The sequence below is a fragment of the Tachypleus tridentatus genome, chromosome 3, assembly GCF_004210375.1.
Source record: "Tachypleus tridentatus isolate NWPU-2018 chromosome 3, ASM421037v1, whole genome shotgun sequence".
Lineage (NCBI taxonomy): Eukaryota > Metazoa > Arthropoda > Merostomata > Xiphosura > Limulidae > Tachypleus > Tachypleus tridentatus.
The window spans coordinates 84,943,048-84,970,380 of record NC_134827.1 but is presented as its reverse complement, the minus strand read 5'-3'; the positions used below and the strand labels follow the sequence as shown (position 1 = coordinate 84,970,380).

Genomic DNA, 27,333 nt, shown 5'->3' with positions numbered 1-27,333 from the left:
TTAACTTTGTAACTACAAAACAAATATCTTAAATAATATCGTAATTAATACCTTAAACGTAATTATTTGGTGATTCATCTCTGCGAATATTGCACTGTTCATGAACAGTCCATGATTAGCCAGAGATAAGTTTACGGACTTACAACACTAAAATTCTGGGTTCGATTCTGATGGTGCACAGATCACATACACCCCATGATGTAAACTCACGCTAAAACAACGACGATCCATGAATATGATTACAACAGTTGAGAAAACTAAAATGAGATAAGACGAGTGCACTGTGTTATGTGCTATTTGGAGTACAGCTTTCGCTTTTTCTTGGGATAATTAAAATGGATCAAGAATAAAGTGAACGTCTAGACATTTTACCCTGGTTTCCCTGGTGACAGGGAAGAACACATCGACGTTCTGATGAATAGCGACAATATCTGAAAGCAAATCATTTGTAAAACAAACATTTGATGTAGTTGAAAATAAATATTAACGGAAGGTTACATTATAGTTTGAATTCAACTACATTCCGTTTTAACAGTTTTGGTTCAACACACCAATGAAAGATTAAGTGTAAATCTCAGCTATTTTCCCTAGGACTTTAGGAACTTAAGGTTCAGTCAGAAAGTCTGTCATATGCTATAACACACCCACATAACGTCACCATATCTTCCAAAACTGAGGGTGAGGGGTGAGGTATGTTTTACTGATGAATATTAGTACATAAGTTAGTTATGACGAGGTTCTCTAGTGATGTGACACTCACCTTAAGGTCGTTTTTATTTACCTCTTCTTACACTCACATTGAACACCTTTTCTTGATTTGATATCAAAACTAAATGTTTATTTACGCACGGAAAAAAAAGAAACTGTTTTCAGCTGTTTGCTGATTCCACACGTTTCCTTCACCGAACTTTGACTGGACCACAACAGGTTTCAAACTGAGGTCGTAACAGTTAGACAGGATTTTCATCTATTCCTGTTACAACAGATATATCAGTAAAGGTGTCATATTTTGGGTGACTCACCTATCTATACACAAACTAGAATAGAACAACAACTATTCCATCCTTTTCCTGTTCGAAGTTCATAACAATCAGTTTCCCGGATGCTCGAAACGTAATTTTGATGCACTTCGCCCATCATGTACTCATACACACTATAAATTATTTCCGTCCGGAGTTAGTGCTCTCTCCCTCAATAGGTAATTCCTGTTCTGCGTAAAAACTGATTTTCCTGGTACTAGACACAAGTGCAAGAAAAACAGAATTCCACGAGGGCCAAACTACTTTCTAAACACACGCACACAAAACGTTTGTGTTAGTATGTTCATGCAGTGCACGTGTGTACGCGCTACATCGCTATTTCTTAACAATTTCGGTCGTGTGTATATGTGTAAAACAGTCCTGGTTCATTGCGTCCTAAACACTGTTAGATAGTAACTGCGTCTCCCCAATATTTGTTATGTAAACGTATCGTAACAGACCCAGTGTTGCCACGTCAGATAACGTCTGTGATTCACCTGATTCTCCGTAGGAAACTAAACCTTCCTCGTTAAATCATACATAGATGTAAACAAGTGCAAAAACATGGTCGCCGAAACGTGTAGTTGTACTTAGCGCAGTTTGGGCCGTTTAACTCTATCCTTGTATAATAAATAAAATATACGTATAATATTATACGTTAAAAAAACAGGAGGCCCGATATGGCCGTGTAGTTAGTGCGTTCGAGACATAATCTGATGGTCGCGAGATCAAATTCCCGTCTCCCACCCAAACATGCTCGCCCTTTTAGCCGTGGAGCGTAATAATGTGACGGTCAATCCCACTATTCGTAGGTAAAAGAGTAGTCCAATAGTTGGCGGTGGGTGGTCATGACTAGCTGTCTTTCCGCTAGTCTAATACTACTAAATTAGGAACGGCTGGCGCAGATGGACCTCGTGTAGCTTTGCGTGAAATTAAAACAAACAAACAAACAAACAAATAATAAAACTATCTTCACGCTTTCTTTATATCATCACATGATGGCTGTGTTGGTATTTTCTTGTTGCAAAGTTCACAACGAGCTATCTTTACTCTGTACATCGCAGGGATCTAACTTTGGATTTTAAGTTCGTAAGTCCGTAAATTCAAAACAAAACAAACATATTATGGAAAATAACACTATGAAAACTATTGTTATGTTATTGTTTGTAATAGTTAATTTATACCGATTAGTTGAATAATTTCATATCGTCTTGGGAGATAATAATTACAAAAGAATTCAGATTAACGCAGAAAATAAATCTAGCGTTCACAATTATACTTCTCCTGTGGGCCTGGTATGGCCAGGTGGTTAAGGCACTCGACTCGTAATCTGAGGATCGCGGGTTCGAATCCCCATCAGACCAAACATGCTCGCCCTTTCAGCCGTAGGGCTGTTATAATATACAGTGAATCCCACTATTCGCTGATAAAAGAGTAGCCCAACAGTTGGCGGTGGATGGTGATGACTAACCCCCTTCCCTCTAATATTACACTGCTACATTAGGAACGGATAGCGCAGATAGCTCTGTGTAGCTTTACGCGAAATTCAAACCAATGTAATCAGAGCTAATTCCAAGAGTCAACCAGTAAGTACAAATTTTAAGATTGGTTAACTTCATCATCCTTTTTTATCTTCAGTTTTTTTCTGTGATCAGAGTCAATTGAGTTTAACTTCAGAGATTAATGATACCAGAGACACAAACCAAAACGATTTTCTACAGACAAGTAACAAAAGCAGTCTTGATTTTCTTACTGAACCTTAACTACTTATACCTTAGCTTTTGGTACGTTTGTCATCATTATAAAAGCTATCAATGAATTTAAAGAATATGCCAATTATTATTTGTAGACAACTTTAATTTCTATTTAATTTTAAGAGATACAGGTGAACAAGTTATTTTAACAAGAATTACAACAACAAACTCTTTATGTCTAAATGCAAAAAAAAATAACAGAAGATAGTTAATGTCCAAACGAACAACAAACGTAAAACGTATGAAACAAGCAAACGAAAATACTAATAAAACATAAAGACAAACATTAGCAAACCTAGGTATTGTTCGTTATAATCTTGTATATTATTTAACTTCTTCTTGTATCGACAAATAAAGCTAAACTACAAGTTTTTACTGAAAGTAAAATAAATATTTGCAGGTCACGTATCTGAGTGCATTGAACTTAATGCAGATAATATTTATTTCCAGGTTTTTGATTTTGGAGTGTAGAATATTAATAGTCTGTATATTGAACAAATAAAAACATGACGTTGTTTTTTGAAAGTTGTTTGAGTATGTTTATATTTGTCCAAACAAAACTATCTGTTAATAAACTCTTTAAAAAAAGAAACGCAAAAGGGATATTTTTGTTATTTTAAAGAGAAATATATGTAATAACGTTACAAGGTCAGAGTATGTGATGTTACACGTGTTAAGGCACTGATTGTCAGACCAAAATGACAATAAAAGTTGTGCACTTTGAAAACGGAGGAAAACATCGGATTTTTCGCCAAAACGCATTCGTGTCCAATAAATTTGTTTGAGAGATCTGCATGTTCTGCAAGTGCAACATGTGCAAAATCCCTATAAAAGTGACGGATTCTCGGTTTCCATAACTCAGTGTTAAGCCACCGACACAATACAGTTACGCCAAGACTGACTGAAGCACAACGCAACAACGCCATTGGTCACTTGGAAGCAGGCGAATCTCAACCAAATGTTGCCAGAGCTGTGTATGTCCACCCAAGCACCATCACAAGGCTATGAAATCGTCACCAACAACATGGATCAACTCGTGACCGTCCACGATCTGGCAGACCTCGTGTGACCACGCCCGCACAAGATCGCTACATCCAGTTACGTCACCTTCGGGATAGGACCACCACTGCGATGAATACTGCCTCAACCATACCAGGGCTGCGTAGGATTTCCGATCAGACCGTACGCAACCGTCTACGAGATTCTTAGGCCCCATGTGCAACCCATCATGGTGAACGTCAACGACGTTTTTCAACATGACAACGCCCGTTCTCACACAGCCCGACTCACCACTGTCTTCTTGAGACACCACAACATCAACGTTCTTCCCTGGCCCTCCAGATCACCATATTTAAACCCCATCGAACATCTTTGGGACGAGTTGGACCGACGTATGCAACGGCGACAACCTCAACCGCAGACTCTACCTCATCTTGCAGCAGCTTTGCAGGCTAAGCGGACAGCCATTCCACAGGACGTGATTCATCATCTCATCGCTTCCATGGGCAGGAGATGCCAAGCAGTTACTGATGCTCACGGGGGGCATACTCGTTATTGACGTTGAGTGACGTTAAACTTCACCTAGTGAGCGTGGACTTTGGATGTTCAGCAGTGATGTGCAAAGTTTCACACATGTGATACAGAACTACCCGGAATAAACTTGTTAACAATATGTCTCAAATTTTGCCTTTTGCGTTTCTTTTTTTGAAGAGTATAATTCTTTTCACTTCTGTATACAGTGAATAAAAAACCAGTAACATTCAAAGACCTATTTAGCCTTATTTTTTCTACTTTCGATAATTTAATATTAATATACATTTCAAGTAACCGTAAACTACATAATATAGAACAATGTCTGCATACTTTATTTTAGAAAAAACAACAGAAATCCTATGTGTTTTTAGACTTACAATACATTTAGCTTGAATCTTGACCTTTAAGCCTGTATTATCAATATCTTCGTTCTCAATGTGAACGAGATTTTGTGAGATCAACCCTTGGTCGTTTAGGGGAACGAATGACAGACTATTTAAAGCCTAGTATTATTAGTAAATCTTCAAACATACAAAGTTATTTGAATAAAAAACACGAATCAGTAGCTTTTATAAATAATTTTGCTATGTAGATCACACAAATATGAAATTGTCAGAATAAACTTTGGCAACTGAACACCTATCTGAAGGTGTTTATTTTTTCTCAATTATCTGTTATCATTTAATTAACAATTCCTCTTCCGAAGAAATTAAAAACAATTTTAATAGTGTTTAATTGTGCTGTACGTACAACGTAAGTTCCCAAACCAAACACATTAGCTTTTGTAAGTCACAGTTTAGTCATATGAAATGAATAAAACGTCTTTTCGAAGGAATAATATTAAATTAGAATATGCAATATATTAATGATTGTGTAACATTCCCACATGAACACTTTATTATAACTATATCCTGGTAATGCCAAGAAATTTTGTAATGATTTATTTTATTTCCGATAACACCTTGATCGTGAAATATTATGTTTTTTCCTTACAATATATTGTAAAATAATATACTGAGATTAACTACTGACAGTACATGACTTCTAAAGAAGCTGTAAAGCAAAACATTGAGTGTCCAGTTAAAGACAAATAACAGACTTGGTGTGGTATTTTATAAGTAGTATTATAAAGCATAAAAATGATTAGAAGTACAAAATTAATGGTGGTTATAAACTTTCACATACAACATTCCCACTAACATAAATTAGTGATTTACACAATAAAACACTGAGATGAATAAGTGAATCATCCAATAATACACTAACATTAGTAAGTGAATTACCAAATCAGACACTAATATAAATAAGAGCATTACACATTAAGACACTAACTTAAAGAAGTGAATTACCCAATAAGACACCGACATAAAGAAGCGAATTACACAATGAGACATCAACTTAAAAAAGTGAATTATCCAATAAAAACTAACTTAAAGAAGTGAATTACACAATAAGACATCAACTTAAAGAAGTGAATTATCCAATAAAAACTTGCACCCCCGCTAGTACAGCGGTATGTCTACGGATTTACAACGCTAAAATCAGGGGTTCGATTTCCCTCGGTGGGCTCAGCAGATAGCCAGATGTGGCTTTGCTATAAGAAAAACAAACACAAACACACCAATAAAAACTAACTTAAAGAAGTGAATTACTCAATAAGACACTAACATAAATAAGTGAATTACCCAGTAAGACACTAACATAAATAAGTGCATTACAATTAAATACACTAACTTCAAGAAGTAAATTACATAATAAGACACTAACCTAAAGAAGTAAATTATACAATGAGATACTAACGTAAAGAAGTAAATTACCCAATAAGACACTGACTTAAGTAAGTGAATTACACAATAAGGCATCAACTTCAAGAAGTGAATTACTCAATAAGACACTAATATTAATATGTCATTTACACAATAAGACACTCACATATGTGAATTTGTGAATTACACAAACTTAAAAAAGTGAATTGCACAATAAGACACTAACGTAAAAAAGTGAATTATACAATACGACACTAACATAAATAAGTGACTTACACAAGGAGACACTAACATAAATATGTAAATTACCCAATGAGACACCAACTTAAATAAATGTATTACCCAATAAAACACTAATTTAAAGAAGTGAATTGCAAAATAAGCCAATGACATAACTGAGTTTTACAATAAGACACTGAGTTAAAGAACGCCCAAGTAGAAATATCGTCTCAGGCATTAATTTAACACAAAGAAACTGACAGCAAAATGTTGAAAGTTATGTATCCTTTAAAATAACGAGAACGAAATAAAGTGTTAATTTTTAAAAGAATTCAATCCTATTTCTGTTTGTTTGTTTTTAGGAGCGTTATAATGTTACGGTCAATTCCACTATTCCTTGGTAAAAGAGTAGCCCAAGAATTGGCGGGGTTGGCATTGACTAGCTACCGTCCATCTAGTCTTACTCTGCAAAATTAGAAACGGCTGGCGTGGATAGACTTCGTATAGCTTTGTGCGAAATTCAAAACAAAGTACACTTATAGAACCTTCAGGCTCACAGTTTAGGTGTGCTGACCGTTAGACTCCTTCCGGTTCTTGTATGAAATAGAAACTTTCCGATTGGCGAATAGAAAAATAATTTTGAGTGAGTAAACATCTTGACGGATGCGTGTTTCAGCTTACGCGAAATGTAATTTAAACTAGATGCTATTATTTATTTAAATAACACACCTATGTGTTTTCTTATAGCAAAGTCACATGGAGCTATCTGTTGAGCTTAGCGAAGGGAATCGAACATCTGATTCTAGCGTTGTAAATCCGTAAACTTATCGCTGTACTAGCGGGGGCTACCACATTTGTACGTTATACACTTTACGTGATTTCATTTTGGAACCCAACCAGTTGAATAACTAGTTTATTAAAATATTGATAATAAAAGTAATTAATATGCTTTTATTTAAATCAATTATAGTATGTTCATATTAATTACAAATTAATTCATTTTTAATTATAAAATTATTTATTGATAATTATAAACAAATTAAATTAAGTTAATTATAAGTCGTACACCTGATACTTTGGTACATTACCTTCTTTAAAATGCGAATATTTTTATCATTCTTTTAGCGAAAAGAACAGCATCTAACCGTTAGAAATACATTACCATAGTATAGTGTATTAGAAGCCCGGCATGACTAGGTGGTTAGAGAGCTTAACTCCTACTCTGATGGTCGCGGTTCGAATTCCTCTTACATCAATCATGCTCGTCCTTTCACCCGTGGTGTTTTATAATGTGAAGATTAATCTCACTATTCATTTGTAAAAGAGTGTCCCAAGAATTGACGGTGATGAATAGCTGACATTACTAACTCAGTAACGCCTGGTAGAGATGTCCAATTAATGAACGGAATTTTGTTTTATGAAAAATACTGACAGTAAAGTAGTGTTTTTTTTTATATCACTGACATTTAAAACTTCAATTCATACTTTTGTTTAATATTACTTTTAGTTATAACCTCAAAATAATTTGTTATAAGCAGATGTATTTCTCTTCACACATCATTTTTCTTTATATTTGGTCTTTCAGTGGCTCAGCGGAGAATGTGAGGGCTTATAACGCTAAACCTTAGTTTTAGATACCTGCTGTGGCCAAAGCGAAGTTAGATAGCCGATTATTTAGCTTTGCCTATAACAACAAAAAACAAATTTTATAGTCTGAAATAGACTAATAAGCTTATATCATATTTAAATATTTATTCTAAAATTGACAGTAGAGTAATTGTGTAGATAAAGAATTTAAAATATATATTTTATTTATCTGAAGTCTGTCAAATAGTTATTGTTTTATTAACACTTAAAACAACATTTTCGTTTCTTATTTATTCTCCTTTTGTGAACGAAACGAAAAAGAATAACGATTTCGCCATCTACTGGCAATTCTGTAAACCATAAACTTGCATTTCAAACCTTGCGTGATTCGTACAACCTTCTCGTTACCAAGAAGATCTCTTTTGATTTCATCTTATCTATTGCTTAAATGGCTGACTTACTCTGGAAGCCAGGAGTGGTATTTTACAAAACCCTTTCAGGTATTTAGAATATTATTTATAACCTGTTAACTGGATTCTCGTTTCACGTAGTGAATTTTTCTATGGATAAGATAAATAGTTAATGCACATACGTGTGAGGTGATCAGCACCAAACTCAAAACTACAGCCGTTTTGTATAAGAGGTTGTAATCACGTAATTTTGGTTTCAAATTTCATGAATACCTAACTAAATGCGTAAAACAAAATTAAAAACCACATCATTTGTGAATGTAGTACAGAAGGTGTAGTATTGAAAGAAAAATTACTGCAATCATAGGATCCACATTGAGAAGTGTGCAAGTTCGTAAGAAGGTTTGACTTAACTGAAAACCTTCAATGTGCGTTTAATTTAACAAAATTTTAAATTCTAAGTTACCTTTCAGGTAAAATGATTATATTTCAAAACATAACAGTTTAATACTTTCCTTTGCGTTAAATCTCCAAAGTATTGTAATAGTTATTAAGGCGAATGATGTTATAACATATTACAGTTGGCAATCTGTGCTCTGCCCGTGCAAAAAATCGAAACCTGGATTTTAAGTTGTACGTATGGAGTTTTTTTTGACCCGCAAGAGTCGTTATAAAGTATATATAATTATTTTTATTTATTTCTCATCTCGATGTACATTTTATTAACCCGTAATACTATTTGTTTGGATATCATACGTAAGGATATATTATACTTTCTATGATTAGTTATTTCCATATCATATAATGTGACAGTCAATCCCACTATTTGTTGGTCAAAGAGTAGCCCAAGATGACTAGCTGCCTTCCATCTAGTTTTACACTGCTAAATTAGGGACAGCTAGCGCAGACAGCCCTTTGCGAAATTTAAAACCCAAAACAAAAATCAAGGTCATCTATTCCCGTAAATACTTAAAGAATGACGAACGCGTACATTCACTTGATCCCTATATTATAATTGACGAAAGTATATAAATATGTACTACGAGTACAGCAATCAGCCGTCCACAAAACTGATACTCTCATTCACACTCATGAAAATCGCAGGAATTTGAGGGAATTATTCAAAATATTGTATGAAAAGACTTTTCATTTAGAAACTACTATTACCGAAACTTTCTGACAAGTTTGTTTTGCTTGTTTTTTGGAATTTCGCACAAAGCAACTCGAGGGCTAGCTGTGCTAGCCGTCCCTAATTTAGCAGTGTAAGACTAGAGGGAAGACAGCTAGTCATCACCACCAACCGCCAATTCTTGGGCTACACTTTTACCAACGAATAGAGGGATTGACCGTCACATTATAACGCCCCCACGGCTGGGAGGGCGAGCATGTTTGGCGCGACTCGGGCGCGAACCCGCGACCCTCAGATTACGAAGCGCACGCCTTAACGCGCTAGGCCATGCCAGGCCCCCCTTTCTCACAAGTGATACTAAAATGAATGGTCTACGAGACTCCTGCACCAGTACAGTAGATGTTTAGAAATTACAAATGGCGTGTTTTAGGTTGAAAAAAAAATATCATTCATTATAATCAAAGTGACAAACAAAGAAACAGCTTGTGTGTATGTTTCTTTTTGTCTTAATTATACGTTTTCAAAAGTTAGGTACATTAGTTTTACATAAAAACTTTAGCCACATAATCTCGTCGAATACTAAACTGAGAAATACGTGCCTTATATTCTCATAATTTGTTCTAGCGCCTTTGATTGTTATTCACATTGTGTTGTGCTCACTTAATTAGTCGAGTAAGTGATTCTTTAGGCATAGTTGATGAACTTTATAGGTAGATAGTTAAACGCAGATTAATGGTTTGATTCATTTATGTGTTGAGTGGTTTCAAAAATACAATAGCAACAACTACCAGTATGTTGCAAATAAATGAAGGAAATGCCATTTTATAACGAAAAAGGAAATAATTGTATATTCACTGTTGTACACGTTCTAACTAAATATAATGCAACAGACCATTGGTTGAAGTAAGTAACTTGTGGATATAGGGTAACTAAAAATTACACTCAGTGGTCACTTGATTATGTACATACTATACTCTTTAACTCAAACAGCCACACAGCAAATCATGTGGCTGCAACTCAATATATAGAGCATGCGGACATGGTCAAGAAGTTCAGTTGTTGTTCGACTAAACATTAGAATGGGGAAGATGGGTGATCTAAGCGACTTTAACCGTCTAATGATTGTTGATGCCAGATGTGTTGGTTCCAGCATCTCAGAAACTGTTGATCTCATGGGGTTTACACGCATCACAGTCTCTAAAGTTTATAAAAATGGAGTGAAAAAAAATATCCAAATATCCTTGTTAATGAGAGAGGACAGAGGAGAATGATTAGACTCGTTCAAAATGACAGGAATGCCACAAGTTCTTAAGTAACAACTCTTTACAACCGTGGTGTAATGGACATCTCTGAACGCACAACGTGTCGAACCTTGAAGCGGATGGGCTACAGCAGCAGAAGCCCATGACAGATTTTACTCCTGTCAGCTAAGAACAGGAGGCTGAGGCTACAGTGTACACGGGGTCACCAAAACTGGATGATTGAAGATTGAAAGAAAGTAGCCTGGTCTGACACATCTCTATTTCTGCTGCAACATGCAGATGGTAGGGTCGGAAATTGACGTGAACAGCATGAATATATGGATATATTCTGTCTTGTGTCAATAGTACAAGGTAGTGGTGGTGGTGTAATGACGTGGGGAATGTTTTCTTGGCACACATTAGGCCCCTTAATACCAATTGAGCATCATTTCAATGTCACAGCGAACCTGAGCATTGTTGCTGACTATCTGCATCCCTTTATAGCCACAGTCTACCCGTTTTCCAATAGCTATTTCCAGAAGGGTAATGCGCCATGTCACAAAGCACTTCTCATCTCAAGCTGGTTCCACGAATATGACAATGAGTTCATATTCAGTGTACTCCAATGGCCTGCACAGTCCACAATAGATGATCTTTGGGATGAGGTGGAACGAGAGGTTCACAGCATGAACGTGCAGCTGACAAATCTGCAGGAACTGCATGCTGCCACTGAGTCAGCAAGTACAGAAATACTGAACGAATGTTTCAAGTACCTTGTTTAATCCAAACCGCGAAGAATTTAGGCTGTTCTGGAGGCAAAAGAGGATCTTACCCGGTACAAGATAGGTGTACCTAATAAAGTATCCATTGAGTGTACATGAGGACCATTGGTTGAAGTATTTAACATGTAGATTTGAAAGAGCAGGATTCTTGATTTTTTGTGTTGTTCAAATATTCAAGTGAGATAAAGATTTATTTTTAATTTCTCCTTCGTTAATTTTGGTTGATTAAGCAGCCAGACGATACCACAAAAAGACGACCTACCATTGTGTTGAGTAAATAACGAGTCACATGTTTCAAAGTACACTTTTTATATATTTCTTTTCCTTTACTAACCGGAATCAGTTTATTCTGCGCTAAATAGTCACGGATAATTGCACGAAACTCGAGATAAAATGTGATCGGTTGATGAAAAATGGTGACAGTGAACGACCAATTGACATGCACGAAGCGCGGCCGTGGATCAGAGGTGCAGCAGTAATTAAGGTTTATTTGTTTGTTTGCTTCTGTATTTTGCGCAAAGCTACACGAGGGCTATCTGCATTAGCCGTCCTTAATTTAGTAGTGTAAGACTAGAGAGAAGGCAGCTAGTCATCACCACCCACTGCCAACTCTTGGGCTACTCTTTTACAGACGAACAGTGAGATTGATCGTCGCATTATAACGTGTATCCATCGATTTCATGCATTTCATATAATAAATAATAAACGTTTAACCACGTATCTTTCCTGTCATGGCTGAGTATGCTCAGGTGGTTAAGGCACTCGAATAGTAATCCGAGGATCGCGGGTTTGAATCCCGTCACACCAACATGCTCGTCATTTCAGCCGTGGAGACGTTATAATGTGACAGTCAATTCTACTATTCATTGGTAAAAAGAGCAGCCCAAGAGTTGGCGGTGGGTAGTGATCACAAGTGCCTTCCCTCTAGTCTTACACTGCAAATTAGGGACGGTTAGCGCAGATAACCCTCGTGTAGCTTTGCACGAAATTCAAAATACAAACAAACAAACTTTTCTGCCATTATACCCAACATATTGTCTTGAGTTGAAAAGATAATTGAATGACGTAGGTTTTTTTTATCTTACGCCATCAGCTGTATCTTTTTATTGGGCACGTGATACTTTGGTATTTTGTCCATTGCGTTCAGAGAATTTTTTTTATTTTCTTGCAACAAAAGTATTTTTGCTCTTAAAGCGGTTATTTTTTTTCTAATTATTTTCTATATCTTCTTTTCCAGTTTTCAGTAGTAGCTTCAAGGCCCATCGCTAAGTTGTTTTGATTTTAATCCAAGAAACTTTTGTTGGATGTTTTAACGTCGGCTCCATTTTAAGAGTTCCAAGCATTTGATGTTATTTTATAAGGTTTTTCTTTTATTAATTTTGCACTCTCGTCATCTCTCATAATTCCCGTAGTTGAAATACGGAAGTAGCCAGAGGGACGGAAGGGCACCTCGCTTGTTTGTTGTTTTTTTTTATTAGCAAAGGCAAATGAAAACTGAACTAGACACAATAATATTGCGTGATTTCATCTCATATGTTTCAACAAAGCTGCTTGTTTATTTGTTTGAATATAAACGCAAAGCTACAAAATGTGGTGTCTGTACTCTGCCAAAACCTGCTTATCAAAATCAGATTTCTAGTATTTTAAGTTCGCTTGCATGAACTGTGTAATTGGGCAGCAACGGGGGTGTCCAGTTAGTGACGTAACATGCCGTGAGCTACGAATTGCGTAACAAGCCCTGAGATCAAGTCTTGTGATGTGATGTCCTGAACGTGTTTTGTACGAACTTGTTGACAGATAACAACAATATCAGTGGATCTAAGTACCACACCTGATTACATGAAGTGATCACGAATAGAATATATATATATATATAAACATTTATTTTTACATTACCAGCCTCCATACTTTCCTTTTTTATTGGTCTGATGTTTAAAGTTGTAATATTTTAGAATTTCTATGAACTAAAATTTTTCTACACATAAACTTTTAACAATTCTATGACAGCAACACTTTTACAAAGTCTTAGAAAACTAGATTTAAACTATACAAAATACTTGATGGAAATGTTTTTTTTCTCACTTGCAAAAATGTACATTTTATTCCAAAAATTCATTCACGTGATGTCAATAATGCATGGTATGTGTATATTTATAAAATATTCATAAGTCACGTTTTTTCGGCAATTTAACTATGACTTGAATACATAATAAAAGTAAATATATTTGTTTCTTAAGACAGCTGGCATGGGTATTAACACTTTTATTAAAATAAAGTAGAGAATAACGTTTCGACCCTCTGAGAGTTAATCTGAGGATGATCTAAGAATGTTGGTTTGTTTTGGTTTTTTGAATTTCGCGCAAAGAAAAATGATGGCTATCTGTGCTAGCCGTCCCTAATTTAGCAGGGTAAGACTAGAGAGAAGGCAGCTAGTCATCACCACCCACCGCCAACCCTTGGGCTACTCTTTTATCAACGAATAGTGAAATTGACCATCACGTTATAACGCTCCCACGGCTGAAAGGACGAGCATGTTTGGTATGACGGGGATTCGAATCCGCGACCTTCAGATTCGAGTGCCTTAACCACCAGACCATGGTGGGCCAAGATACAAACTCCACGGTAGGGAATCGAACCCCAGTCTCACGCATGCCAGGCGGGAACACTCACCACTATACTACCCAGTTTTCAATACTGGTACAATGATGACATGTTAGCTTCTTGAACGTGTTAAGACATCTTAGTTTCTTCTAGTGTAAATATGAATTATTTCTTAAAGTTTATTGCATTTAAAAACAAATTCAGACGATATAATGTTTTATCTTATGAAATTAGAAATTAAATTATCATTTATTTACGGTTTTTTTTTCCTTTTCAGTTTGAAAACGTCGGATTAAGTTATCCTTTCCTGTCTGCTCTTCAACTCCAATCCAGAATCCTAACTGATGGGAAAGCTGAACCTAACCTAACAAAATTTTGTTCTTCTAATTTTAGGAATTCTATTATTTATCCTTATACTTTCATTCCCTTATCAAAACGCGGAACAGTTTTTGAAATCACTCCATCAAGAAAAGTTTCAGTATTTCCCATAATTCCATTACTTTCTCTTTGATTTTACAATTTCCTTTCCTTCGGTTCAAATTTAGTTAATGAGCTTATCGGATTGAGAAATGGACATATCGTTTTGAGGAAACGGTTTCTTTTTTTTCTTTGTATCAACTGTATAGAATACGTCTGACTACACCTTTTTGAAAAATAAACTGTACAGTCAAAACAAAACTTTGATACATTCATAGTTGTATTCTTAATGCTCTATTTGGTATAATGTCTACGATAGCTATCAGAGAAACGAGGGATTTTTTAAATTTATCTCTCGTCAACTTTTCAACTATTAACAACAACACGAAGGCTGTTGTTACAGAACGAGATGAGACTGTAGCTCGTGTAGAGATCGCAGTCTTAGCAACAATCTTTACCTTAACTGTCATTGGTAACACAATAGTTTTGATGGCTTTGACAGTGAGACGAATCAAAATGACCAGAATGCATTACTTTCTTCAACACTTGTGTATTTCGGATCTCATTACTGCATTTTTCCACGTCTTACCACAGCTTGCATGGGACCTAACACATCGTTTTCATGGTGGGAACGTATTGTGTAAGGTGGTTAAATACATGCAAATTCTAGGCCCTTACTTATCGTCCTACGTCCTGCTGGTGACTGCCATTGATCGCTATCAGGCTATTTGCTTTCCGCTAACAAGTTGTGCGTGGACTCCTCGAAAGTCCAAGATTATGATTGCTAATGCTTGGATTGTCTCACTTCTTTGCTCCTTTCCTCAGGTATTCATCTTCTCCTATCAGAAGGTTTCGATGGATCCCCTCACATTTGACTGCTGGGGAATTTTCATTCAACCGTGGGGAGAAAAGGTTTACGTCCTGTGGTACGCTGTGTCTCAGTTTTTCGTACCACTCGTGGTTATATCTTTCACATATATTCGTATATGTAAAAGCGTTTGGTATAACCTTCAAATGAAACGTCAGACTTCTAGGCCCCAGACTTATAATGGCGTTGTTGCCAGTAACAACACAGTTCCTGGTCAATCAGTTGTGCTACTTGTAAGAAAATTCAAGAGACGTGGTCAAGCTCAGATTTGCTTATCTGAAAATTCTAATACTAGGAGAAGTCGCTGTGGAACCTTTACTGTTCCCAGAAGTCACTGCATGCGTGGCTTGTCACATTCCAAAGTCAAGACATTTAGGATTACCGTTGTAGTTATAACTTGCTACATTATTTGCTCAACTCCGTTTATCATAGTACAACTTTGGGCTTACTGGAGTCCATATGCCAAGAATTCATCTATCTGGACAGGTAAGCCTTACTTCACGTTTTAACAAATAGCGTATTGTTTTTTGTTGTTTATTAAACAAACGTTTATGTTAATAAGACATGTATATTGTAACAATAATATTTAATGCTTTATGATGACTAAAATTATATTCATTATATAGTACTTTGTAATAACATATGTACCCCACTGATACAGCGGTTGGTATACGGATTTATAACGCTAAAATCAGGACTTCGATTTCCCTCGGTGGACTCAGCAGATAGCCCGATGTGACATTGCTATAATAAAACACACAAACGTTTTATCAAAGCCATTTTGATCCACGTGATGCGTTCCCCTCTGGTACTGCGGTAAGTCTACGGATTTATAATGCTAAAATCGGGAGTACGATTCCCCTCAGTGGACTCACAGATAACCCGATGTGGCATTGCTATAAGAAACACAGCCAAACGCAATAATTTTGATTTTCTTTCCAAAAATTCTATAATACTGACCAAGACATTTGATGCAAATTATTTAGTGGGTGTTAATTAGGTCTATTTTTTTCACTTTTGTAAACCATATTGGAGTAGAGAATTCGTCATAAGTTACCCCAAATACTATAAATCCCGTCAGATGGTAAGAAACAACATCATTTCCGCAGATTAAAAGACTTAAATCTTTAATATTTTTCAATACACAATCAAATACCTATCTTAAGAACGAACAAAAGCCTAAAAACAGACACTCCACATGTTTTTATGTCAAATCACATTTTAAGGCCATTCATTGGTCTAAGAATGAAATATTTTAATTTTGTATCGAAAAACATTCATCGTTTGGGCATTTTAATTATTCTTACACAAGAATCTTATACATTGTAACATTTTAAACACAATCGCTATAAAAATGAATTTGAATCACTGGTCATTTGGATACAACTTATTTTTGTTTTTCTTGTCTAATCGGTTACAAATGTTGATTGAGGGTATTCAAAATAATAGAAAAAACAAACGTTTTTTAATAACAATAAAAACGCAATAATATTAAACGAAATCGATGAACTAAGATAATGAGAACCTGTCAAAATACATAAAGATGCTTGATTGAACAATATTGAAATAAGGCAAAAACTCTTAAATATTTGGAGATGGGTCTTGTTGACTGTATTCCCTTCCTGTAGTCTGAAATTTAAGATTAAGGTCAGTTATGAGCAAATAATCCTTAGTCGAAATTTTGTAACAAACAAACAATAAAATTGAACATCCCATTGATCAAACTTATTATAAAATTAGTACATGTTCTTGTTATCATATTGAATATGCTTTCCAGTCACAAAGAAAGTAAATACATTCAGAAGTTTTATTAACATTTTGTTATGATTCTTCAAAAGTTTCATGAGCATTTTTATGATAATTCAAAAGTTTCATGATAATTCAAAAGTTTCATGAGCATTTTTATGATAATTCAAAAGTTTCATTAATAATTGAGTTAGCTTGTACACCGTGGTAATTGAGCCCTGGAAACAATTTCGGAAAATTTATTCAAGGGTTGGAAATATATTTTTTTGATACAATGTATATTTGTTTAATGTGATAAACAATAAAACTCATGTGCAGACCCTCAGGGTTTACTTAGTATAGGTGCAAATTTTCAGGTTTCTGGGTTCTTTTCTCGTGGAAATATTGCGGTTATACGTGCGTATCTGTGTGTGGTATCTATTTGTAATATATAAAAAACACTTCTTTTCTACATGGTTTTTTGATAGCTCACTTCATTAAAAAGATTAGCATGCGCGAATACACGCACACCTTTATTTTCTATGTGTTTTTTTTGCGTGAAGATATGCCTACTCACATGTGCACGGATATGTACTTACGTAATAATATCCAGGTGCAGACCATTAGGATTCACTTAGTATGGCTGCAAAATGTTAGGTTTCTAAGTTATTTTCTGTTAGAGCTATGGCAATCACATATTCTCTTTTTATCTCGTTTTTCCCTACTTTGTTCCATACAAAGTTGCGCATGCCTATGGATAGGTAACGATACCCAGGTGCATATCCTCAGGGTCTACTTAGTATATCTGCAAACTTTCAGGTATTGAGGTTATTTTCTTTTTTGAAAGTATAACGGTCACACACACAAACACAGGCACGTTCTCTTACTCTTATAGATGTTATTAACACTTGTTATTTCCAAAGATGAAAACAAGGATGGATAAGTTTCATTTTCCATCACTGTCGTTTTTTTTGTTTTCGATTCCAAAATATTATTTCTAAAATTAACAATAAATAGTTAAAAAACAGATATAACGAATAAATAATATAATCCTTCTTTCAAACGAATTTTATTTGTAAATTTGTGGCAGTTTAATAAATATTTTTGGCGTAAGTGACAACACCCTCTAAAATAATTCACTTGCATTATTAACTTATTATCACGATATAAAATATTATGGACAATTATATTTCGCCATCTTTGATAACATTGAAAGTTTTCGAATAAATAGGTCACTTACTCTCGAAAATATTTAAAGAACGATGAACTTATACATTCACTAAATCCCAATATCACACTTGATAAAACTTATCATCAATTATTAATCCTAATAGGGCCCGGCATGGCCAGGCGGATAAGTCACTTGACTTGTAATCCGAGGATCGCGGGTTCGAATCTTCTTCACACTAAACATGGTCTCCCCATAGTACAGCGGTAAGCCTACGGATTTCCAACACTAAAATAAGGGGTTCGATTCCCCTTGGTAGTCTCAGCAGATAGCCCGATGTTGTTTTGCTATAAGAAAACACACAACAAACATGCTCGCCATTTCAGCCGTAGGGGCGTTATAAAGTGGCGGTCAAACCCACTATTTGTTGGTAAAAGAGTAGCCTTCCAGCTAGTCTTACACTGTTAAATTAGGGACGGCTAGCGCAGATCGCTCTCGTCTAGCTTTGGGCGAATTTCAAAACAAACCAAACCAAATCTCTCGAATAAATATGTACTACAAGTATAGCAATCAGCCATCTAGTGGTAGACCTATTTAACCAGATTAGTTGTGTGATGTATTATTAGGATATTAATGTTACACAAACATTTAATATATTACTGAACAAACAAACATTGCAACATGTAAGACTATTTGTTTAATGTAAGACTATTGACAATGGACACGGTTGTGATAGGGGTAATGTATTTAAGTCAGTTAATTTAAATAAGAACAGAACTTTCATTTATTTGACTTTAACATTTAACAGTATTCGTAGTTTAATAATGTCGACTCATGTATATGTATCACCTGATCTTCCCAAATCCCAAAATTTAGATCTTTGCTTAACTTTATTGAAAGTTTTAAGTCTGAGAAGTATTGAAACTTTTGAAACGAATTTTTCATAAATTTAGGGATAGAATTGGAAGTGTAGTATTTTCGAGGGTAGTCCTGCGTGTGAGAATGAATTACTTAGTGGCGTTTAAGACTTGTTTGTTTTGAATTTCGCACAAAGCTACACCAGAGCTGTCTGTGCTAGCAGTCCCTAATTTAGCAGTGTAAGACTAGAGGGAAGGCAGCTAGTCACAACCACACACCGCTACTTTTTTACCAACGAATAGTGGGATTGACCATCACATTATAACGTTCCCACGGCTGAAAGGGCTAGCATGTTTTGGTGCGACCGGGATTCGAACCCGCGACCCTCGGATTATGAGTCGAACGCCTTAACATGCTTGGCCATGCCGGGCTCATTGGCGTTTAAGATTTCAATAAAAGAATTTCGAGGATATTATTAGATTATTAATATTGATAAGTTTTATTGGACTTGTGAGACAGTTCTCAGAATAAAGATGAAATGTAATATATAGATAGGCGTCCTTATTAGCGTTTGTTATGAATTTGGGGAAAAAAAAACTGTAAATAATTTATTAAAAATAATTATAATTAAATTCGCATTAGTGTTATATACTTTGAGGAACTGTTAGTACACATTTTGGAGATTGTAAAAGAAGATTTATGGCATTAACTAGTTCAATAAGTTTTGAAAATTAGGCAACTGGGCTTAAATATAAAAAAAGAACAGTAATTTTGAAAGTAGGCGTAGCTGCTAACATTTGAAGTTGTAAGAGTGTGTTTTCTTACAACAAAGCCACATCGAGCTACGTGCTGAGCCCACCGACGGGCATCGAACCCCTTATTAGTTGTAAGATAGATAAGTTAAGTTCGAAATAGGAGCATATTTGGTGCGATGGGGATTCAAATCCCCAACCCTCGGATGAGGAGTCAAACGCCTTAATCCACCCGGCCATCCCTGACTTACGTAACCCTGGTGAAACTTTTCAAACAGGATATAAAAGGGTACTTTATGATTTGAATCATATTTATATCGTAAACTTGAAAAGTAAAAATAGGTTACACGATTAAACAGATTATGCTATTCAAAAGTTATGTAATGAAACATGTCTGTTAAAAATAAAAATATTGATATCATAATCAGTGTACATTATAACTTCAGTTACGTTAATTGGGATTATACGAATTTAAGTGGTGATGAAAGTTCTCTGCATAACCACTTGATTACTACCCCATCAGTAATGTTCGACGTAATCAGTAACCTTCAACTTTTCCATCTTTGTTTTCATTATGAATTAAAGTTAAAGCTAAGAAAGACTTCCCTTCTGGTTAGCATCTTAAAAAATAACAAAAAAATAAATGTTTTTTTTTTCCTTTGATGAAATCGAGAAAAATTCTATTTCAGTCCCTAATTTTGGAAGCCACACGACAAAAAATTATTTTCAATGATATTGAATAATGAGTTAAAATGCCACAAGAGTGAGATTTATGAATGAATTAATTCAAAATAAATTGCTTTAAAATGAAGATAGACGTAATACGATAAAATAGAAATAAGGATAACAAGAAATCTCAAAACTTAATTATTAATGATATAAAAAAATACTAAAACTTTAAAATGACACTTAGGACAAATTGTTTAAAGAACTATAGAAAAGCTAAAACTCTTGTTAAAAATGAAATTAAGAAATTAAAATGACTAGTGGAAAAAACTAAAAATAACGTTTTAGGTATATTAATAAATGTATGCAAAATGAATTTTAGCCCTTTAAGAGATGCTGATGGCAACTCTCTTATTGAAATGTCTTCTCCTCACTTGTTTTATCTAGGGTGTGTGTTAACAATATTACTGGTCTGAACGAACTTTAATTATGAACACTTTAATTCTCTGATGACAAGTAGAAAGACTGAAATGATGTATAGATAAAGCGCGATAATTACAATTGTTTCTTCAGTATTTTCGGGTTAGCCAAAGAACATTCTTGGACAGTCAGTAGGCAGTAGACAGAGAAATGCCTGAGAACTGAAAAGTTTCTATTGCCTTGGAAATTTTAGACAAATTAGACTTACTTATAATAAGGAATCTCAGCAAAAAAAAAAACTTGAAATTATAGAAGAGAGTCAGCATAGCTTCTTTAAAGATAAATCTTGTCTTACTAATGTGTTCTTTACTAAACAGCATTAAGTTTTCATTTATCTGGAAGATAGAAAAATTATACGTCTAGACAAGCGGAGTGTAAAATGATTTAGTCTTGACATATTTTATTTGTTCTTCTTTTGGTTTTCGGTTGTTTCTTTGTGAGGCATTGTTATATTTGCTTGCAAATTCTTTCAGTCTGTACGTGACGTCCCACAGTGAGACAGTTGATAAGTCTTCGGATTTATAACACTAGAATCAGGGATTTGACTCCTCTCTGTGGACACAGCATGTAGCCAAGTGTGGCTTTGCTATAAGGAAACACTCACTTTACGTGACGTTATTTGTACAAGCAAGAACATTGTGGGCTTGTCAAATATTGTATTCATTACTACCGTGGTTTCGTCGACCTTGTAAATATCGTTTTTCGTTAAGAGCGAACATTAAGTGCGTTACCTTATTCGTATAAGAATGGCCGTGGGTGTTGATAGCTGTAGTTGCTAGTGATCGTGGGTGATGGTAGCTGTGGGTGCTAGTAGCCACGGGTGTTGGTAGCTTTTGGTGCTGCTCACCGATTAGTTCTACTTGATCATGAATTCAAAATTAGAGACGTCCATGCCTAAACACTTGTCCATGAGCGGGCTTGTTTAGTCCATATTTGGCACAATGTGTTTTTTCACTGTGAAAATACAATACAGTAAAGTTTATTAATAAGGTAAAATTTCATACTTTAAATTACTTGGTCCAGCATGGCCAGGCGATTAAGACAGCTGTCTGTTTATAACATTTATTTCATAATAGAAACAGATGGCGTTTGGATTATTTGTGTTGACCAAAGAGCTATCTTATGACAAAACGATGCTATATTGTCTTTAATAATGCGATCTTTGGGACTGAGAGAGTTGTATTATTCTATATACCTGTTCTCTAGATGGCCGACGGAAAGAAACACGTTAGGATATGTCCATACTCTTATACTAAACGTCTGTGGAACAAGTACAAAAAACAGCATTATTACATCAAAGGCTTCGAATAATCATATCAAATGGATATAGCTATTCATATATAATCACCAATCAGGGACGTTATGACGTCAGCTGTCGCCCACCTACTTTGGTCATTAGTTGGTTTGATTGTTGTTAAGCACAAAGCTACACAACGAGCTATTTGTGCTCTTCTCAAGATGGGTATCGAAACGTGATTTTTAGCACCTTAAACCGGTGGACTTATCGTTGAGTCAATGGAGAGAATTGGTAACCAAAGTGATATTTAGCCAGAATCTTTGAATAATCTTTTATAATGACCAGTTATTTGAAGTAATTTTGGGCAGTTCCAGCTATTATCCATTCTACTTGGTCTAAGTACTCCCCAAGTTTGTTTGTTTTTCAATAAATGGTAATAATAAAGAAAGATGTCCATATACATCATACATACATCTTTGAATGTTAATGATGCTGTAAAAAATTACCAAAATTAATTTATTTGATTAGTACAATCATAGGAATTAGTACAGTTTTGCTATGCCTAATAAACTTATGAAAACATCAACATGGGTAAATCTGAATTACTGCTTGATAAATTTTTTAATTAATCTAGTTATTGTCTATAATGATGAAGAAAAACAAAATGCTAGCGATGTTTTTTGTAATTTTACACACTTTTCTATGTTTTTATTTTCAACAGGACCGACGGTTGCCATTTTGATGCTTTTGGCAAGCTTGAATAGTTGTGTCAACCCGTGGATATATCTGGCTTTGAACCACAACCTAGTTACAGCTCTAAAAGAAAGATGCTGTCAAACCAATTCCAAGAATTTCTCCTCTCAGGGCCCTGAAGGTACCAATAACAACGACACTCTTAGTCGAATCTCACAAACAGGCAGCGAGCGCTGCAATAGGTATCCTTTAAGAATAAGAAATGGTACTCGTCACACGTTCTCGGATGGTTCCAAAGGAGCAAGGAAAACATTCTCTCAAGGGATAGGCCCACCGAAGGATGAAGAAAGCAGGGATTCTGTTGCAAAAACTGAAACAACTGAAGAACCAGTGATATTCACAGGTGACAACGATAAACCACCATGTTAAAAAACATGATTTTATTCCTCTGACTTAACCAATCTCTGACTAAACCAATGTCTAATACTCTGTATTTAGAATGAAATGTAAAACTAAATTATCTCGTATATTTAAATCTGGCGTCTTTTCATATAATCATAGGGCATAGAGTACCTATTCATATGTAGATTGTACTTTATAGAGTATGTCGTAGTAAACGTTTTATTCAGAGACGAAATAAGCCTTCGACTGTGTTCCTATGTATAACAATTTCGTTATGGCTGACATAACAATCATAGGAACCCATGGCTGTCTCAAGATTCTTGAGTTATCTCCTGATGTGGAGTTGTCATGATAACTATGTTTATTAAGTGTTTTGTTAATTGCAGCACATCCTTAGATGTTTTTTAGGATAATAGTGGAAATATTAAATGAAGCGTTTCTTAAATCAAATAAGAAATGCGTAAGGCATTTTCTTTATTGGCGGTTATTAAGCTCGAAGAGCCACCACATGCAAAAATTCACGCTCGCAAGCATTTATCAGCTAATTAAATTTGTTCCCTGTTGTATAGTTAAGTAACTATGTGCACATTTACATTTGTTAGTCTTAAGATATGACAGAATACAGTGGTTATTGTAGTGGAAAGCTTGTTATTGTTGTGTTTTGGCAACGTAGTACATGTAAAAATAATAAGAAATTATGTAAGAAATTGTATATACATTTTGTTTTGAACAGTTAAAAAGAGAAGGCAGTTGAGAACGTAATTTCGTTTACTGTGTACTTTATCACAACTTATCAAATTAGATGTTCGAGTCTGGATTAACCATTGACATAATGCTATCTTCATCGGTTTCAATAAGGCTTAGTTTAATAATAAGAAGACGGTGATTAAAAGGAAACGTTTTATTAAGATGAGTCGATGTTTATGGAATAGACTTATCTCAATATCAGCTAAGTCAAAAACTAAGGTTATGAGGACATTTCTTGTCACAACTGCAAATTAAATAAAACGTGAAGGATGTTTGAGAAAATGAGTCTCACAAAATATGAAGACTGGAATGTTCACATATAAAGATTGATACCAAAATATGAAGACTGGAATGTTCACATATAAAGATTGATACCAAAATATGAAGACTGGAATGTTCACATATAAAGATTGATACATAGTTTTCGATTTTCGTGTGAAGTTACATTAGAGATACCTGCGTGTAACCATTCCTTATTAGATGGATTAGAGGGAAGACTTCTACTTAGCTCTATCCACTTCCAACTATCAGACTACAATAATCTAACAGAATAATTGTGTTTGACTTGGTAATTGTACCTCATTCATGGCTTAAAGCAGAAAGCACGTTTTGTATGGCAATAGAATTCAAAGGATTAGCCCTTGGATTCACCGTCTGGATAGGTTAACATAGAACATACCAGGATACATATAGAAACATGGAATAAATTAGGGAAAACATTTGCTAAAATAACAAATATTTTTTTTGAGCTTACAACTATAATATGGATGTTCAAATACGTCATTTTTTATGTGTTATGTTTTGAAAGTAAAATATGATGGAAGTAACGTATATGTTAATATTAAGGAACTACTGTTGTATCTGAATAAAAGCTGTTTTATCTGATGACCTGGTTCAATTATTCGATTGTGTTCTATAATTTTTTATTTGCTACAACTAAGACAAGATATACATAAGATATACAAGGCGTATATAACAAAAGATATACAAGATATGTATAAGACAAGATATACAGGGCATATATTACACAAAATATACATAAGATATACAAAATACGTATAAGACAAAATATATATAATATAAGATATACAAGATATGTATAAGACAAGATATACATAAGATATAAAAGGCATACATTACACAAGATTTTATAAGACAAGCTATAAATGAGATATACAAGGCATATATAACACAATATATACGTAGGATAAAATATACAAGATATGTATAAGACAAGATATACATAACATAAGATATCCAAGATATACCATTCTTATCCGTAAGTTTTTGTTTCACATTCACATATTATCATGAAGGAGGTTTAAATTTGATCATACAGCCTAAATTTAGAATAAATAGCAAAATAATGTTGCGTAAACAGAGCTACATATGCGTAGTGTCTGTAAGTCTGATAAATTAACGTTTAATTATACTTGCGATTAACACAAAACCATTGAGTTGAAATAGGGCTACGGAAGATGTTGGCAAAAAATATGAAGGTGTATTCGTAAAGCATTATTTGTAAATATTACATTGCCTGTCATTTTTATTGTTGTATTTATATAATAAAATTTTCATAACCTATAATGGTAAGGTTTAGAAAAGTTCTTTCTCTTAAAAATTGCTTCAAAGCAAGGAAAAAATTGTTATCGTCTGTGTGAAAAAAACATAAAATGGACTATTTGGTCGCTGTCGACTGCGAGGAATTAAACCCTGGATTTTAGTAGTGCAAGTCCGTAAATGTACTTCAGATTTATATCGAAGATGTATGAAAGAGAAGAAGAAATGCTAAAAAAAACTGAAAGAAGCGGGTTTTATTAAAGAACAAACTGATACACTTGTAATTAAATATTTACCACATTTTTAAAGGATTATTAAAAGGAAAGAAATTGTTTTTTAAATTCAGGCAAAACTACACGAGGCCTATATGTGCTAGCCGTCTCAACTTTAGCAGTGTAAGACCAAGGGGAAGGTAGCGAGACATCACCCCCAACTGACAACTCTTAGTTTACTCTTGATTGACCGTAACATTATAACGCCTCCACGGCTGAAAGGGCGAGCGAAATGTGATTTAATTTCTGGTATTGTATTATAGCGTGGTACATTGTTTTATATATGTAAAAAAAGCGTGTGTTTCTTATACCAAAGCCACACTAGGCTATCTACTGAGCCCACCGAACGGAATAGAACCCTGATTTTAGTGTTGTAAATCCGTAGACTTACCGCTGTACTAGCGAGGGACTATGTAAAAGAGAGAGTTTATTATATATATATTTACTTCGGCCAGAAACCTCATGGTACTCATGTGATGTATTAATACTGTTTGTTTTGAATTTCGTGCAAAGCTACTCGAGGGCTATTTGGACTAGGTGTCCCTAGTTTAGCAGTGTAAAACTAGAGGGAAGGCGGCTAGTTATCACCACCCATCGCCAACTCTTGGGCTATTCCTTTACAAACGAACATTGGAATTGACCGTCACATTATAACGTCTCCTCGGCTAAAAGGGCAAGCATGTTTTGTGCGACCAGGTTCGAACCCGCGACCCTCGGATTACGAGTCGAACGTCTTAACACGCTTGGCTATGCCAGGTTTATTAATACACTTTAACCATTATAAATAAATATGGTATATTAAGTTAGCTACATTCATTACTAGATTCATTTTTGGTTTTTGCAATTTAGTAACAGTCATTATGTGAACTATCTTGGAATATTAAAATTAAACAAATCATTTGGAACGGATGAAGTATTTAGTGAAACATTACACACGAGAAATCTACGTGGGGAAACACGTAATAACTTTGAATGGTTTATTTATTACTGTATTTGGTCCAGCTACTTGTAGTTTCGACACTAATTACAGAAATCTCTCACGAGATTTGCTCACAAAATAAGTTAAAATTCAAAACTAATTCAACACGATTCTTGAAAACTACTGAATAACAATAACTCAGTTAAATTTTAAACCCATTTCGTTATACGAATTATTAAGAAATACAAAAACAACTTATATGAGTAGAAAAATAAATAGAAAATAATTAATTACTCAATGCATCCAACATATAAACTTAGTTTTAATGAGGTCGAAGACAAGTAAATAATAACTATTACTATACTTCTTATCACATTAGTTAATTTGATAGAAATTTAGCTGAGAGTATTTTAATTTGTTATTTTATTACTTGCGGAATTAAAAAAAAAAAGATTAAGCTATGAAATAAAATCATTATTTTCAACCCGAACCAGGGATACTGGATGCAGATGCAGAAATTCCTGATTG

General features: G+C 34.7%; 2 protein-coding genes across 2 annotated transcripts in view; one reads left to right on the top strand and one right to left on the bottom strand.

Annotated features, from left to right (window-relative positions):
• LOC143247387 (uncharacterized) overlaps positions 1 to 1,342 on the bottom strand; it is a 30,330-nt gene extending 28,988 nt beyond the window's left edge. The window contains exon 1 of the mRNA XM_076495380.1: positions 761 to 1,342. The gene's annotated coding sequence lies outside the window, so the exon portion shown is untranslated. The remainder of the gene's footprint in view (positions 1 to 760) is intronic.
• A 13,282-nt stretch (positions 1,343 to 14,624) lies between these two features.
• On the top strand, positions 14,625 to 24,799 carry LOC143247386 (oxytocin receptor-like). The gene is made up of 2 exons (XM_076495379.1): positions 14,625 to 15,812; positions 22,934 to 24,799. The coding sequence occupies exons 1-2, from the start codon at positions 14,765 to 14,767 to the stop codon at positions 23,332 to 23,334; spliced, it is 1,449 nt and encodes a 482-aa protein (XP_076351494.1). The 5' UTR covers positions 14,625 to 14,764; the 3' UTR covers positions 23,335 to 24,799.
• Positions 24,800 to 27,333: the final 2,534 nt, after the last annotated feature.